Here is a 14,692-nt window from a genome sequence, read left to right on the forward strand (position 1 = left end):
TTTATGATATACATTAGATAATGCAGACAGATTTGTTTTGGCTCTTTAATAATTAGTTTAATAATTAAAAGTGATCTATGTACAATTCATTTCTTCACATGCCCTGACACACTAAAACATCATGTCCCTCCTGGTACAGTGAATGCAAATAATGTCAGTTCACATTCTGTCATTAGACAAAGTGGACAAAACCTGAACAAATGTGTTTTAATTATGCTCTTTACAGCAACATCCCCTTAATCATTAATGTACAGCCAGAGCCACAGAATAACATTATATTTGACCATTGTAGTCTGCAATGGCCTCTACACTTTTTTTTTTTTTAACATATGAACTGCTGCTTTATAGATTCAAGGCAGTTAAATGCAGCTCTAAAATAAATAGTACTGGAAGAAAATCATTATGAAGAATGTTTTGGAATGGAACTGTTTATATGTGAAAACATCAATTAGACAGATTTGTAGGGAAGCCATGTGTCCCTTCAACAAAATGTGATCTTTTTGGTCACATTGTCTTTGTCCTGCAACCTGGCCAAACGTAAAAGTTGTGTGTTTGTATCTGTGGCTCTGGGTGTGGTGTCAGCAGTAGGGTAAGACAAAGCCTGCCTCTGTTCTGCAGAGTTTTATGGCTGTGTGACTTAAAAGGGGATCCCTTAATGACCAGTTTGATGTCAGAGCAAAGATCAGTCAATTGAAAAAAATAAATAAAAATAAAGACACATTGTTTTAAAACTTCAAGTAACTGTTCTTAAACGGTCTGTCACATATCAGGAAAATTTTACAGTGAGTGATGACACAGGGACAGGAGACATTTGGGATATTTCCCTGTCATACAGAACATCTTCCATTTCATTATCTCCATTTAAGGACCAGAGATTGTATAGTGAATCATTCAGTAAAAGAAAATGTTTATCCACTGTCATTTCGAGTGTGCGTTGAGAGGACCAATGTTATATCTTTGTGTTAAAGGGAAACTTGGACATTTTTTAGCCTGGACCCTATTCTCCCATGTTTTTGTCTCAAAGTGACTTATGAAGACAACAATTTTTCACATTGGTCCAGTACTGAGAGAGACCGCTACAGTTGCAGTTGTGAAACACACACACCCGATTTATACTGATCTTCTCATCTCACTCTGAAAAAGAAAGCGAATGATTGCTTCTACCAGGATACTGTTACAGTCAGGCACTTACAGTTACACATTTCCACAGGACTGTATGTGAATGTATTTAAACACACTCTGTGCAATAGGAATTGTGCTCTCTTTACTCTCCGATCCTTGCCATCAAGGAGCCAAACATGTCAGTGAATGCTACTTAAAAGTTTAGGGTTGTACAAATAAATAAAAGCAGTAGTCATTAGTGTTACAGCAGAGGAATCTATGAAAACCAGCTCCATAACATGTACATTTTCTCTTCATTTGGTGCAGTTGTGCTTTTACAGGCACTGACTTCACATTGTCCTGTTGTGTTTCTTTTTCCTCACCTTCTCTCCTCTTCACTCATCTGAATCTGAATCATGTCAAACAAACACACTGCTACAGACTTGTATGTGTGCACTCATCTAGGCTAGGCATTGTTTTTTACACTTCCTACCAGCAGAAAGCATCACTGGTTACATTTAAGGGTCAAATAATATCAGAAACAGCAATGCCTGCAGTAAAAAGTGACAAATCAAAGTATCCAAAATTGTTTTTGGTGTACATTAAAGTGCAGAAATGCTCTACCAGCCAACTATTGTAAAGAGCTGACCACCAGGGTGTTAGTATTGAAAGGCAGTGAGTCAGAAGATGAAACAGAGACAGTTTTCCTTCAAAGCAACACCACTAAATGGTGACAATCTGCAAAAAGGTGAAAGATCCTGGTATTTTCCAAGCATTTGCTGCAAACATATACTCCCCTTTTTTCGGATAACAACCGATTGCATATACTAAAGAATATCAAATTTACTGAAACAAAGCTGACGTCTCCACTTAGGAAAATAAGTGGGGAGAGGATAAGCCCAAAAACTGAGGATCAACCATTCTCTGTGGCTGACATATTGATTTTTGTAGAATAGAAACAAAGAAAAAATTATTTCCAGAAAACTATTTACTATTTTTAAAGAGTAATAACTTAAAATTGTGGAAAAACCTTTTACCCGAGCTTGCGCTAAAAAAATATATGCATCTTGTACAGCCCTGTCTTCAGCAAGCATAATTACTGTTTTGGTTAATGAAGTCAGGCTTTGAAGAGAGAAAGATAACATTTCCCTTTTCATTCAGTTTTCAAAAAGGGCTGTCTGTTTGGGAGGTAGCATATGAATGGATAAATGCCAATCGGATATATTGTACCTGTTGTGTGAGAGTTTGTAAACAAATGTTTTGATATAGTTTTGCTGTTTGTTACAGTGGTTCCCTATTACTTCAATTCATCAATAGTTACCTCTGTTTTTGGAGTCTTTGTTCATTGAAGGCATGCGAGAAAAACAATGTTTTCTTCACAGTTCATGGGGTAAGTAACTGATAAAATAGTCATTTGGGGTTGAAGTATTCCTTTAACATCAGCTGGAAGTTTGCAGACTCTTTATTCTTTAGGTTAGTCAAGGAATGGTCAGACTGAAAGCAAAGCTTTTCTTAGCTGCAAAGTCAAAAGAAAAGGTGTTACACATGAATCGAAGTGGAATTTGTGTGAGATGAAAATATTTCAACTGGAGTTATAACTTTGCTCAAACCCAGGCTGTATGATGCCTTTTTATGAATGCACAAAAAAAATCTGAGCTGCTAACATTTGCAGTGTTGGTAGATTGATTTTTTGGACAAGTAAACATAGACTGTGCCTAGACTGTAGTGGTCAAAGTCATGAAAATTAAGCAGGTATTTGCTCTGTGTTGAATCTGAATGCATCTTCAGGCTGGCAGTGTGCTCAAAATAAAATTGACTTTGGCCTGCTGGGCATGCCACTGAAAGGTTTCATTTCAGGGAGACCAACTAAATGTGTTGAAATAATTGCACAGCAATTTTGTGTCTCCTAAAAAACATTCGGCTCCAGTTAATCAGCAGGGTAATGTGACTGGCATTGTTTTAGATAAGACATACATTTCCTGTTTCTAGTTGGTGAAACTCAGTAAGTGTATTGCAACTTGACAAGCTCCACCATGTCCATCTTTAATAGCATTAACAGAATTCACAGTGAGCATACTGCTATTTGCCTGCAGCAGCTTATGTGACAGCAGTTTGACAGCCTTGGATAGTGTGGCAAATCAGATTTTGTTTGATGGTTTTACACCATCTCCTCTCTCCGCTCCAGACTGGCAGACTGTATGTTGGCCTTAGGACTATGGGGCTGACTCAGTCCCAGTGTCTCCCCTCTGGCTTTCAGCAGTTGTTCTGGTCCCCAGTGCAGACAGAGGGGGCAGGGACATGAGGCGGGATGGTGCATGATGCTGGTGGAGGGGTAGAGGGCTGCTGTGGTTGGAGGCAGCCCTCCTGGTCGGTTGTGGTACTGGGAGAGGCGGAGTGCATCCAGGGTCCTCATAGGTGCACTGTAGCGGCTGTGAGCTGAGGATGCCGGTGAGGAGAGAGCCAGGGGGTAGTGGTGGTGGAGAGGGAGGTGTGGCAGGTGGGGTGGGATAAAGGGGTACGGCAAGGTGGAGGAAGGAGAGGCACGGCCCATCAGGAGCGCCCCCAGAGGGTCGACAAGAGGGTGAGGCCACGGCAAAGAGTGTCTCTGCCGTTTGTCCTTCATCCTCCTGTTCTGAAACCACACCTGCAGAAAGGAAAGGATGGCAAGAAGAAAGACATATGGAGAAAGTAAGAAGGAACAGTAAAAGACACGAAGAGCAAGAAGGGAAGGCACGAGGAGATGGGATTTGTTAAGATTAGAAAAGATAAAAAGTAAGAGAGAGTGAGACAAAGGTTTAGATTTGCAGGAAAAAAAGACAGGAAGAAAAAATAAAAACAAGATTAGACCTCACACAGCCGCTCTGGATGAACTGCTTCAGAAAAGTATAAATAAAGTTGTGTTTTTTAGGACAGCACAATATGACCTTAAGGTTATGCCATAAATGCTGACATAAAAGGTAATTCTCCAAACACCTTCAAACTACTTATCTTAATCTTAAGTATCAGAAGTATGTTTACATGTTTACACTCAGTAGCATACTAACATCCACTAATTAGCATTGATTACAAAGCATAGCTGGTATTGAAAGTATTAGTATTGAAAAAATTGAGAACTGCCAGTGACAGTAAATGAAAAGTGTGCGCATCATCAGTGTTATTATCATTCAGTCTCCAGGGCTGTGCATATCTATAGCACATTTCATGACAATCCATATAATAGCTGTTGAGATATTTCACTCAAAACTAAAATGTCAAACTGCTGGTGGCGTTAGAGGAAAAGTAAAGGGATCACTAAAGTCATTAGAATACATTGTGTGGGAACCATAAATAAACTGGAGTAATATGTATAGAGTCTAACTGTAGATAAAGTAATCATTCTGATAATTGTACTGAATGTGCCTAAATATTCTGACTGCAATACTTTACCCCAAATTACATTCATGTTTCAGCTAATTTTCTATAGTTAACTGTTTGTTTGTATTACAAACAGTAGATGTCTGTCGGCACCAAGCGGCAACCAACTTTTCTTTTTTTTACCTCTGCATCCCTTTCTACCCAAATTGCACTGCGCTCTACGTCACTTCCTCTTTTTGGTTCACTTCCTCTCTTTGGTTTGCTGGACAGTCCGTTTGCATTTCCCACTGTAAGCGAACTGCGCAAGGATTCACTTGTGAGTGAACCGAGACCCCCAGTTTTCAAGCGGACCAGAGTTCGCTTGTTTGGTGCGCACCAGAGTTCGAATGATCGTTCACACCACTCCAAACAAACCAAACTATTTGTGGAAGCAGACCAGGGTTTGTTTAAAGTGGACCAAATAGTGCCAATGTGAATGCATCCTCAGTAGCTATGTCCATTATTTTTACAGTCTATGGTCAGCACTCAGCACGCTCTCAGTTTAGAGTAACAGTTCGACATGGAAGCAAAGCAATACACTGGTATGCATGGGGGCGGCAGCAAAACTGGCCTTGAGGAGAACTTTATAGCAGCTTCAGTTCTCTGTCAGAAATCGCTGTCTGATGGTAAGGTAAAGCAATAAAAATATTCTAAATATAGCATACACTTAAACTTATATAGAGTTTTTCAGGTGGGACTTTTCTTTTAGGTGGCCAAAATACATTTTGTTGCTGTCTTCAGCTGCACATCACTTAGCTTCCGTTGGTAATCTTACCAGGTCCTCAAAAGTGGGAATGTGCCGACTTATATCTACTGCAAGTAACACACCTACTATGGATAACCACTTCATACAACCCTACTTCAAAAGATCCAAACTATCCTTTTAAAGCTTTAAAGCTGAGACTGAGCTTTCTGTCTGTGTGTCTTTCTGTCCAGTCCTCAACTATTTCAGCAGCTCATAGAATAGAATCTCCACGGAAGGCTGTGCTTCTAAAACGTCAGGTGGCAGCGTTTACAAGGCTTCGCCTCACATTCCTGCTCTTTCATAAAAAAAAAACCCTCCAATGGTTGGCAGAAAGGTGGATGCATTTACTGAGTCTTAAAGCTGCCGCACTGGGCCAGTGGGCCTCTGCGTCACATGTTAGACACTGCTAAACCTGTCAGTACTCAATCTGCCATGCTGATTGAAATGACATGTAAGAAAAGAGATGATCACAACCTCACATTGATGGGAAATGTTGAAGGGGCATTGTTGTTTAGGTCAGTAACTTTATAGTTTTTGCTTCCTGTTTTGAACTGCTTCTTGGCTGTGTCACATACTGTGAACAAATTAAAAAGTATTAATGAGGAAAGACTGTTGTTGTGAAAGCTCACTGTCAGCCTGGATAGTACAGAGCAGGCGATTAGCTGAACACTAGAGGCAAGAGAAACAGCCAGCCTGGCTCTGTCCAGTGTTGAAAACTACACCTTCTAGCCCCTCTGAAGCTCACTGATTAACATGTTGTATGTTGCACAGAAACAGCAAAGCAAAAAGGATCATTTGTGCATACATATGGACAAAATGTTTGTCAAGTAACTATTCCAGCGCAAACGTCCCCTAAAACCACAAACTGCTGTTTTTCTTTTGATGTTTGTGTTCACATCTGACAAGCAAGATACAGCATGTTAAAGGAATAGTTCCACATTTTGAAAAATATGCGTTATTACCTTTCTTTCTGAGAGTTAGATGAGTTAGCTTAGCACAGTGACCATAAACAGGGTGAACAGGTAGCCTGCTTCTGTCCAAAATAAGCAAAATCCACCTGTCACCAGTGGTGTAATGGCAGTCGGTGAGGTGGGTATACTACTGGATAGATGGGGGAAGGTGGGTATATATTATTCCAGTTGCTTTTTGGCTGATAGGTGGTTATATTGTGAACAACCTGAAAGAGAGCGGGGTACAGCTGAAAGCACAGCTGTAATGTGCTTAATGTTGTGAAACATATCCGGTCAAGTTTAGGCAAAAACACCTACTTTATTAGGCTTAAAAAAAGATCATGTTTTTGGTTAAAATAAGTTGTTTGTGATGTAGGCCTAATGTAATATGACATAAATACATCATGTGAGTGACGTCAGTGCATGGCAATGATACATAAATTACATAATGTGATGTTTAAACAACAGTGACTTTTGGTTTCATATGTGAAAAGAACTCCTGAGTGAATGTCTTGTTATGTCTGAGCGATTCAGCTCCCCTATCTCCTGCCCTACGCAGACTTTCTTGTTCTTTATGGGCTGCATGATGGGATTACACCAGGTGCATAACAGAAGTGCACAGGCTGGTAGCATCTGAGGCGTCTTTGGTGGCAGAGTTACGCCCTGCCAGCAACCCAAAACAGAGAAAATCAGTGTCGCCAAGCAACAGCCATGACAGCACCTCTGTGCAGAATGAGGAATGTTGTCTTGAATACAGAAAACCACACTCAAAATGCAGCTGTTTTTAACTGTAACTCTGTCCAAAGCGAGGTGGATGTATTGAGACTTAGGCAGAATTTACCCTTTTGCGTTGAATCAATGCCGTATTACAGCATATGCTCTGCATCAGTGTAGAGCCTACTCCTTAGCCTGATGTGCACTTCCCCAGAAATGGTACTACATGTTGCAGCAATGCAGATAGTGTTTATTTTTGTAAGCTGAAACCATTTCCCTCAGTGGAAACAAAGCTTTTATTTACTTTAATTTTACTGATAAGAAAAAATAAATTGTGTAGATAATAAAGCCTCCACTAAAATAGCATTTTACGTCTTGTGTGTGATTTATCTTTTGGGGATTTAATTTTCAGGAATTATCCTTGCTTCATATGAGCAGAGGAACTCTCTGCTTGTTGCTAGGCTAATTCATACAATGTAAAATGCCATAGGCTTGTGCTCATAATGTTAGCATATTATATTTGTTAGGAAACATGTTTAGTATAAGACAACTGTTTTGTCAGTAAACCCTGTGAGTTGTAGGCTAATGGAGCTGAATTTTTAACATTATCTTAGTTAATAATACTACTAATAATGCATCAGATTTATAGAGCGCTTTTCAGGACACTCAAAGATGCTTTACAGTGCTGAAAAATGTCAAATGTTAAATGTTTCTGTCATTCCTGGTTTTATATGAGAAGAGGAAAAGTTCACTAGCTGCTAGGCTAATTTATGCAATGTAAAATTCCATAGGCTTGTGCTAATAACGTTAGCATGTTGTATTTGTGGGGAAAATGTGTCCGGATCAACACAAGTGTTTGTCTGTGAATGCTGCGAGTTATAGTGAAGCCAATTTGTGTACTTGTGTTTGAAATTGTCTCTATTATAAGCCATGTTTAATGTGTGTTTAGGATGTGTTTTGAATCAGCTAAACTTTACAGCACTTCACAGAAACCCTGCTACCGACTAGTGTTTTGGAGGTGTAACTGCAGAGCGTGACAGACACACCACCACACAAGTAAAAATGCTCACAGTGACATAGGTGACTTGCGTATAGGCTATGGCGTAGAGTCTGCGCACAAGTTTAAATCCTACTTTAAGCCAAAGTCAAGTTCCAAAATTCCTTCGATAAAGCTTGATTAATCTGCTTGGGGGCATGGGGCAAAAATGAGGTGCTGGGCTCCCATTGAAGTCCCAGTTCCTCCCACTCTCTGTACACCTTTACATCCTTACTATACTGGAATATTAAATAGACCACAGGTTTGTGTGTGGTTACTGTGTGGTGGAAGCTATCAAACTGGTAGTGAGATACACACATCTTCATGTGCTGCATAAAAGAAAAAAAAAATCTGTGAGGCTGGTGCTGTGTGCTCCCAGAGGAGCTGCTCAGAGGGCTCTGAAACGCTTAACTGGATTTCACTGATATGGTGGCATTTTGATGAATCTGTGAAGTAGCCTAACATATTTAAAATGTTACATTATCAGAGACTGCAGCGCTGAATAACCACAGTACCTTTATTGTTGTCTCCGGTAAGTTGAGAGCTGTGGCCAGTTCGCAGCGCCGGGGTCTGGACACGTAGCTCTCCTTGCCATACTCCTGCTCCAGCCGGGACAGCTGCTCTCGCGTAAACGCTGTCCGGTGCCGCCGGCTTTGGTCGAGCAAGGTGCTGCGCGGGCACGACTCCGTGCGCTCCTCCCCGCCGGGACCGTGCACAACGGCGGCGGCTGCCACCGGCGTCTGTCTGCCCTCCGCCACTGAAAGGACATAAGCACGAGCTTTAAGTGGCAGTAATGTAAGGATCTAACAGTAAATGCGCATTTGCTAATGCAGACCAAATGTGTGGGAGCAGTGAACACCAGCCTACAGATAGGCTTTTTACAAGGGCGTAGGTTTCCTAGGGGGGGGCTCATGCGTAATGGGGGTCTGGGTGTCCTCCGGGGGAAAAAAAAAAAAAAAAAATAGAATTGAGCACTCATATTTCTCCATTCTGGTGAAATGTATGCACTATGTGTGCCGTGCCTGCATCAATGTAGGGTATAAATGTCAACATTTTGTCAAAATAGAAGTCCTCTGCTAGTTTCACCTTTTTAATTGGTGTTGTTAATATTGAGGGTTACGTGTCCTCTGTGAAGTGAATCAGAAGTAGCGGTGCTGAATGCTAGATATTTTAAATACACTGTAAATGAAATTTTGTAAGGAAGCTGATCAAGGAAAAGCCCAAACATTAGCCTGTGCTTTTTAAACCAAATGTTGTGTTTGGGGTCCTTGGGACCCTGGGCCCTCTTTAAAGTGAACCACCCAAATTAAGAATTATAATATGTTATTTCCATGGCCTGTTTTATCACTATATGTGAACATGAGCTACTTACTTCTTAAAGCCAGAAACCAGAGAAGTTAGTCTCAAATTTGGAAAAGTCTAGAGCTGCTCCTTAGACAATGAATGGGAGCCTGATTTTGTCGAACCACAGAATGTTTTTCCAATACCCAAATGAGCTTTATTCTGTTGTAGTGTTTTCAGTTGTGAAACAGAAAATGTTCCCATATACTCAGAACATCCCCCTGCTGCTCTCAGTGTCATCTACAACATCTCTCCCAAGTCACTGTCAGTGGAGCAGCTCCAGACTTTATATACTCGATGACATCACGAATTTGAGTTTTAGCACTCTAGTTTTTGGATTTGGGAGAGAGTTGTTCATGGTTACTAATATTTCTGGACTGTCTTAAGCCATATGAATAACCAATAACACGTGTGACTTCTGAAAATGGCTGTAGTTTTCCTTTTACACACTTCATTGGTATGTTACTGTAAAACCTTTTCTAATGTTATAAAAAATACTTGCAACTTTATTCTGAAGGTCCACTTTAGCCTACTTCTGAATTGGGTGTCAGAGACCCTAGCTGTAAAACATGGTTAAATACAATACATTGTTATACTGCTCTATCTGTGATTGGAGTTGTTAGTACTTTCTACACAGTAGGCTACCAGTCCTCCCTAATCCCAAATAAGTTTATTAAGACCTTAATAACTGTTTGTTCATAAGTGCTCTAACAGGGAGTTTCTCTGGAGTTGAATGGACCCAAACATGATTAACATCAACATACTGTACAATTTTTTGTCTGTGAATGGCTTTCGATGAAACTAAATGAAACGTTCAGTGCTTTATGGGATTTAATAGAGTCAGAAGAAAAGACAAAATGTATTCAAAAGAAAAATTGTTTGATTCTGTGATTATTTTTCATCATTTTTACACATAGCAGTGAGGTCTGTGGGGCTCTAAACAATATCAACAAAACCAAAGGGTTATTGGTATTGGTATATTGGTATATTTTATGTTTAGGACATTTTATTTTATTTTATTTTCTAATTTTGAAATTAAGACAATCTTTGTAAATGTGTCTGTAGAAGAAATATAACAGTAATTTCAGTTATATTAGTAACTTTTTGGAGGCACTTGACAAACAAGTTAGCAGTGGGGAACAAAGTTTGCTCAAACTTCTCCGTGTACTTACGCATCAGGCTGCTTCTGTGTGACTGTATAAATGTGAAGAAATCCCTCCCGTGTGTGTCTTTCTCGACAGTTCTTCAGGCTGAGTATCCTTGCTCCTCAGGCTGCTCCGCTCCGCTTCAGAAGATGCTGACTGCAGTGTGACAAAAACCTTATCTCCCTGAGACTCTCTCCCACACACTTGATCCAGGTCTGTTCAGACACTCAGGCAAAAGATGAGGTGTTTTGTCCCAACACACCCCTCATCCTCCCCCCTCTCCTCCTCCTCCTTTACTGTCTATGCTCCCCTGGGCTGCTTCCCTCTCTTCTCCTCCTCTGCCCCTATCACAGGCGCTCCAGACGGGCCGTCGTGTGCTCGTCGGCCCGGCGCGGCGCCGCGGCCCGGAGAGGTGTTAAAGGTGTTTAGGGATAAAGCCTTTGGTCTCCGTCTCGGCCTTTGTACTTTTGTTATGGAGAATTAAAGACGCGCAGGCAGAGACAGCAACCAGACTCTTATTGTTCTCCGCCGTTTGATGTTTGCGGGTTTGGAAGTAAATCATTACAGGCCTAATGGCTCCAAATTGGCCGAGATGAAGCACGGTGGAGAAGAATTTGTAATTAAAATTATATTACGGCCATATCTGTAGGTATTATAGCCGATACGTGTTTTTGTTTTTTTATTTTAATCTATTTCAGTAGCCTATTACAGGGTATCAGATTTTTCAATAACACATATTTTATTTGAATCGAGAATGGTATTAAATATGAATATTGTGGTTTGATATATTTTCGGGTTTTACTGAAGTAGATTAATCTGAAGACATTTACTCTTATTTTTGAAGGCAGATGCTATTATAAAGTATACCATACCCATACCTATTTCAAAATTTTCTGGGACATGAGTAAAGTTTTTTTTTTTTTTTAATTTGAAATAAAACTTTTAGAACTTTTCTAATAAAACAAGCAAACTTTTTTCCCCATGGTGATTTCAAGAAACATTGTTTGTCTTGATCTGGCGTTGACATAATAATCAGTTATGACAACAAGGGGCAGATTAATTGAGCTTTATCCTATTGTAATAGCAGTGCGGCGTCAATCAAAACGCGATCCTTTAAGTGTATAGCCTCGCCTCCAGTGCAGAAGCTGACCCTTGAACCTGTGTTTTGGAGTTTATTATGGCTATAATCTGCGTTGATTGTTAATCCAGCGGCCAGATGATGATAAAGAGGACAGGTGGAGGACAGAGACAGACAGACGCCAGGTAGGGTGGAGTCACTAGTAACATGCAGGAAATTTATCATTATAAAAAACACAGGTACTAAAGAAGAATCACATTCAGAGTCATTGGCATTACTTCCTCACTGTTTGGAGTACAGCCCTCACCGCTGCATGTGTAAAGATATTTCTTCTTTCATTCTTGATTTATTAACTTAGACTACACATATGAAAACAACAAACAAAATGTTAATCCTTCTCTTTGACACATCAGGGCTGCACATTTGAAGGTGACAAAATATGACCCTAAATATGTCGTAAATAATACGAAAATATAAAGATTAAAATGAAATAAAAAATCAATTTGATTCCAAATTAGGAATATTTTCATGTTTTATGTGGGCTGTGCATAAATATACAGTATATTCCTTTTGTCTGCCAAAAGTGATTCACAGCTATGCTGTGCTTCAAAAGGCAATCCTGCACTGGCACTGGCACCAGCCTCCGAAATAATCATTAGCAAATGGAATCATAATCAGAAACAAATTTAACAAATTGGCATTATCATCACTGTTGGTTCCAGTGTTACAGTGTACTGCAGTTCGACATGTGTGTTGTCCAAGTTGTGTTTCCATACCTCAGCAGAAGCCATTGCTCGACCGCTGTAGGTACAATCAATGTTAAACACTGTAATGTGTCTCTTTTTCAGCACTTTTAACTGTATTAAAAAGTGGAGGAAAAAAAATCTGATTAGGGGGGGACCAGACCCCTTGGCAGATTTAGTCTCCCACAACATTGAGTCCATGGCTGTGGCCTTGATGTGAACATGAAGTTATGGTTTAACTGTTAGACCTTGCATGAACAAACTTTAATAACAAAAATCCAGATAGACTTGTTTGGGGTTTGGTGGGAGTATTGTGTGTAATAAATCCTGTCAGCACCGATCACAGAAATACAGTAGATGAAAATACATTGTATTTAAGCAGGTTTTTACAGCATTTTAAAGAATGAAAGCCTGCTGTTGACATCTTAAAGGGGTACTCCAGTAATTAATTATTGCACTTCCATAAAGTTAGGGGAATAACAAGAGACAGATTAACAAGACTACAGCTATTGGCTTGGTCACGCTCCACTTGAGCCTAATGCTCACATCAACCTGCTAACATGCTTACGATAATAAGCAGCATGTGCACGTTTAACAGATATACTGTTTAATATGTATATTGTGTTGTTTAGTGCATTAGATTGTTAACATTAGCTCTGTTCCACCCACAAAGTACAGCTGCATGTTGAGGTCAAAAATTGAAGAATAAAATATTTTGACCAGATGGTAACATTATATGAAAGGTCAGGAGATCGAAGTGATTACAGCTCATCCTCTGGGGACCATGAATGTGTGCCCCAAACTTATTAGCACATCATCCAATAGTTGAAGAACTAAGTCAACCTCATGGTGGTGCAAGAGAAAATGACATAGGATCACCAAAGTCATCAGAGTGTATCCTCTGGGCACCTTGAATATCTGTTGTAAATTTCAGGTCAACCCATCTGATAGTTGTTGAGGTTTTTCACTCAAATGTAACCTCATGGCTCATATGATATCCCCCAAATTACCGCCCTATGAATAACTGTAAGTCCTCAACATAAAGTTACATAATTAACGGAAAGTTATGGAGGTTAAGTTTAGAAACAGAAACATGGTGAGGACGTATCTTAAAATGACTCAAAGTTACCTCAAAGTTCACCCACCTCTTAGGGAAAGTCCTGTGTTTTGTGAACCATCTACCACTCCATCCTGTCTCCTGACTGGACCGCACTCCCATCAGTGCACTGGTCACGATTCCAAAATATGTGGGTTATGCACAAATTACTGGCTTAGCAGTCCATCTTCTAGTTGTTGAGATATAGTATTTCAGTCTGGACTGAAGTGGTGAACCATCTCATTGACAGGACAGGGTGTTTTTCGACCACTGTTTGAGACAAGGGATAATGGTAAATATTCAGGAAGTTGAATGTCCCAATTTTTACCTTGATCAATTATTTTTGTTTTGTACATTTTCATAGACAGATTTTTTTGTCTGTTGTCATCATGGCTACAATATAAACCACACTGTTAGGGTTATATAACAGTCCTGTTCATGGTTGAAAGAAAAAAACTATTGACTGACAGTTGAAAACAGGAAATGAACGGTATTCACCCCAACCTCCTCCCTATGTAGGGATGTATAATTTTACTCTATTTCCCCTTCTTCCTAATGGACAAGAGTCAAACTTTGTACAGCTGCAGAGTTTTAGTAAAACTACTGATGCTGTCAGTCTTCTTGGAAGGACAGTCTTACAGTTTGTTAAACCATGGTAGCACCCAACTCAGTCTGCAGAATAAATGTTGAAGTTGTACATTTTTGCAATCCACAAATATGTTACATTTGTACATCATTATGTAGTGGACATTTTGTAACTACATTTCTTTTTCTTTATGACTTAAGTTTATTAAGTTTTTAAATTTTTCAAAATCAACCTCAACAGAAAAAAAAGAAAACAAACAAACAAAAAAAAAAAAAATAAAACAGACTGTAAGGGGAAAAATCAGTTAGATAAGGAATAACTTATACTAATAGATAAAGTAAAAAAACTAGTAACCATAATGATGAAACTACATTTCTGTATGTTTCAACAATGCTTTAGTAAATGCTCGGTTAGGTTTAGGCACAAAACCACTTGGTTATGGCTAAGAAAATATCATATCTCGGCTGAAAATACCCGCTTTTGGAGGCACCATCCTGACTGGAAACACCTGCTTTTCATGGTAGCAGCAGGTTGCTAAAAACAACCAGTTTTGTTGTTTGTTGGTCTCGAACAGTTGTTTGCAGCTTGGCAGGCATTTCGTCTAAGAAACACAACATCCACCATATCTCATGATGAGAAAATCAGCTCATGCACTATTTCACTTTAGACACATTAATATGATGTGTATGAAATTTACAAATGTAACATATCCTTGGTTTGCAGAAAGGTACAATGCCAACATTTCCTCTAGTGTGCATAAAGCC

At 39.6% G+C, this 14,692-nt stretch overlaps 1 protein-coding gene across 1 annotated transcript; it reads right to left on the reverse strand.

Moving 5' to 3' along the window:
* Nucleotides 1-2,037: 2,037 nt before the first annotated feature.
* Nucleotides 2,038-10,551, reverse strand: eve1 (even-skipped-like1). Its single transcript, XM_049561209.1, has 3 exons — nt 10,453-10,551; nt 8,455-8,696; nt 2,038-3,745 (listed from the first exon to the last, which is right to left on the reverse strand). The coding sequence occupies exons 1-3, from the start codon at nt 10,454-10,456 to the stop codon at nt 3,260-3,262; spliced, it is 732 nt and encodes a 243-aa protein (XP_049417166.1). The 5' UTR covers nt 10,457-10,551; the 3' UTR covers nt 2,038-3,259.
* Nucleotides 10,552-14,692: the final 4,141 nt, after the last annotated feature.

The sequence above is a fragment of the Epinephelus fuscoguttatus genome, linkage group LG19, assembly GCF_011397635.1.
Source record: "Epinephelus fuscoguttatus linkage group LG19, E.fuscoguttatus.final_Chr_v1".
Taxonomy (NCBI): domain Eukaryota; kingdom Metazoa; phylum Chordata; class Actinopteri; order Perciformes; family Serranidae; genus Epinephelus; species Epinephelus fuscoguttatus.

What these genes read in the sequence shown, in the direction of transcription:
- eve1 (XM_049561209.1), bottom strand. An exon ending in TACCGGAGACAACAATAAAG is followed by an intron (nt 3,746 to 8,454) that starts GTACTGTGGTTA and finishes TCCTTTCTGCAG; the next exon opens with GTGTGGTTTCAGAACAGGAG.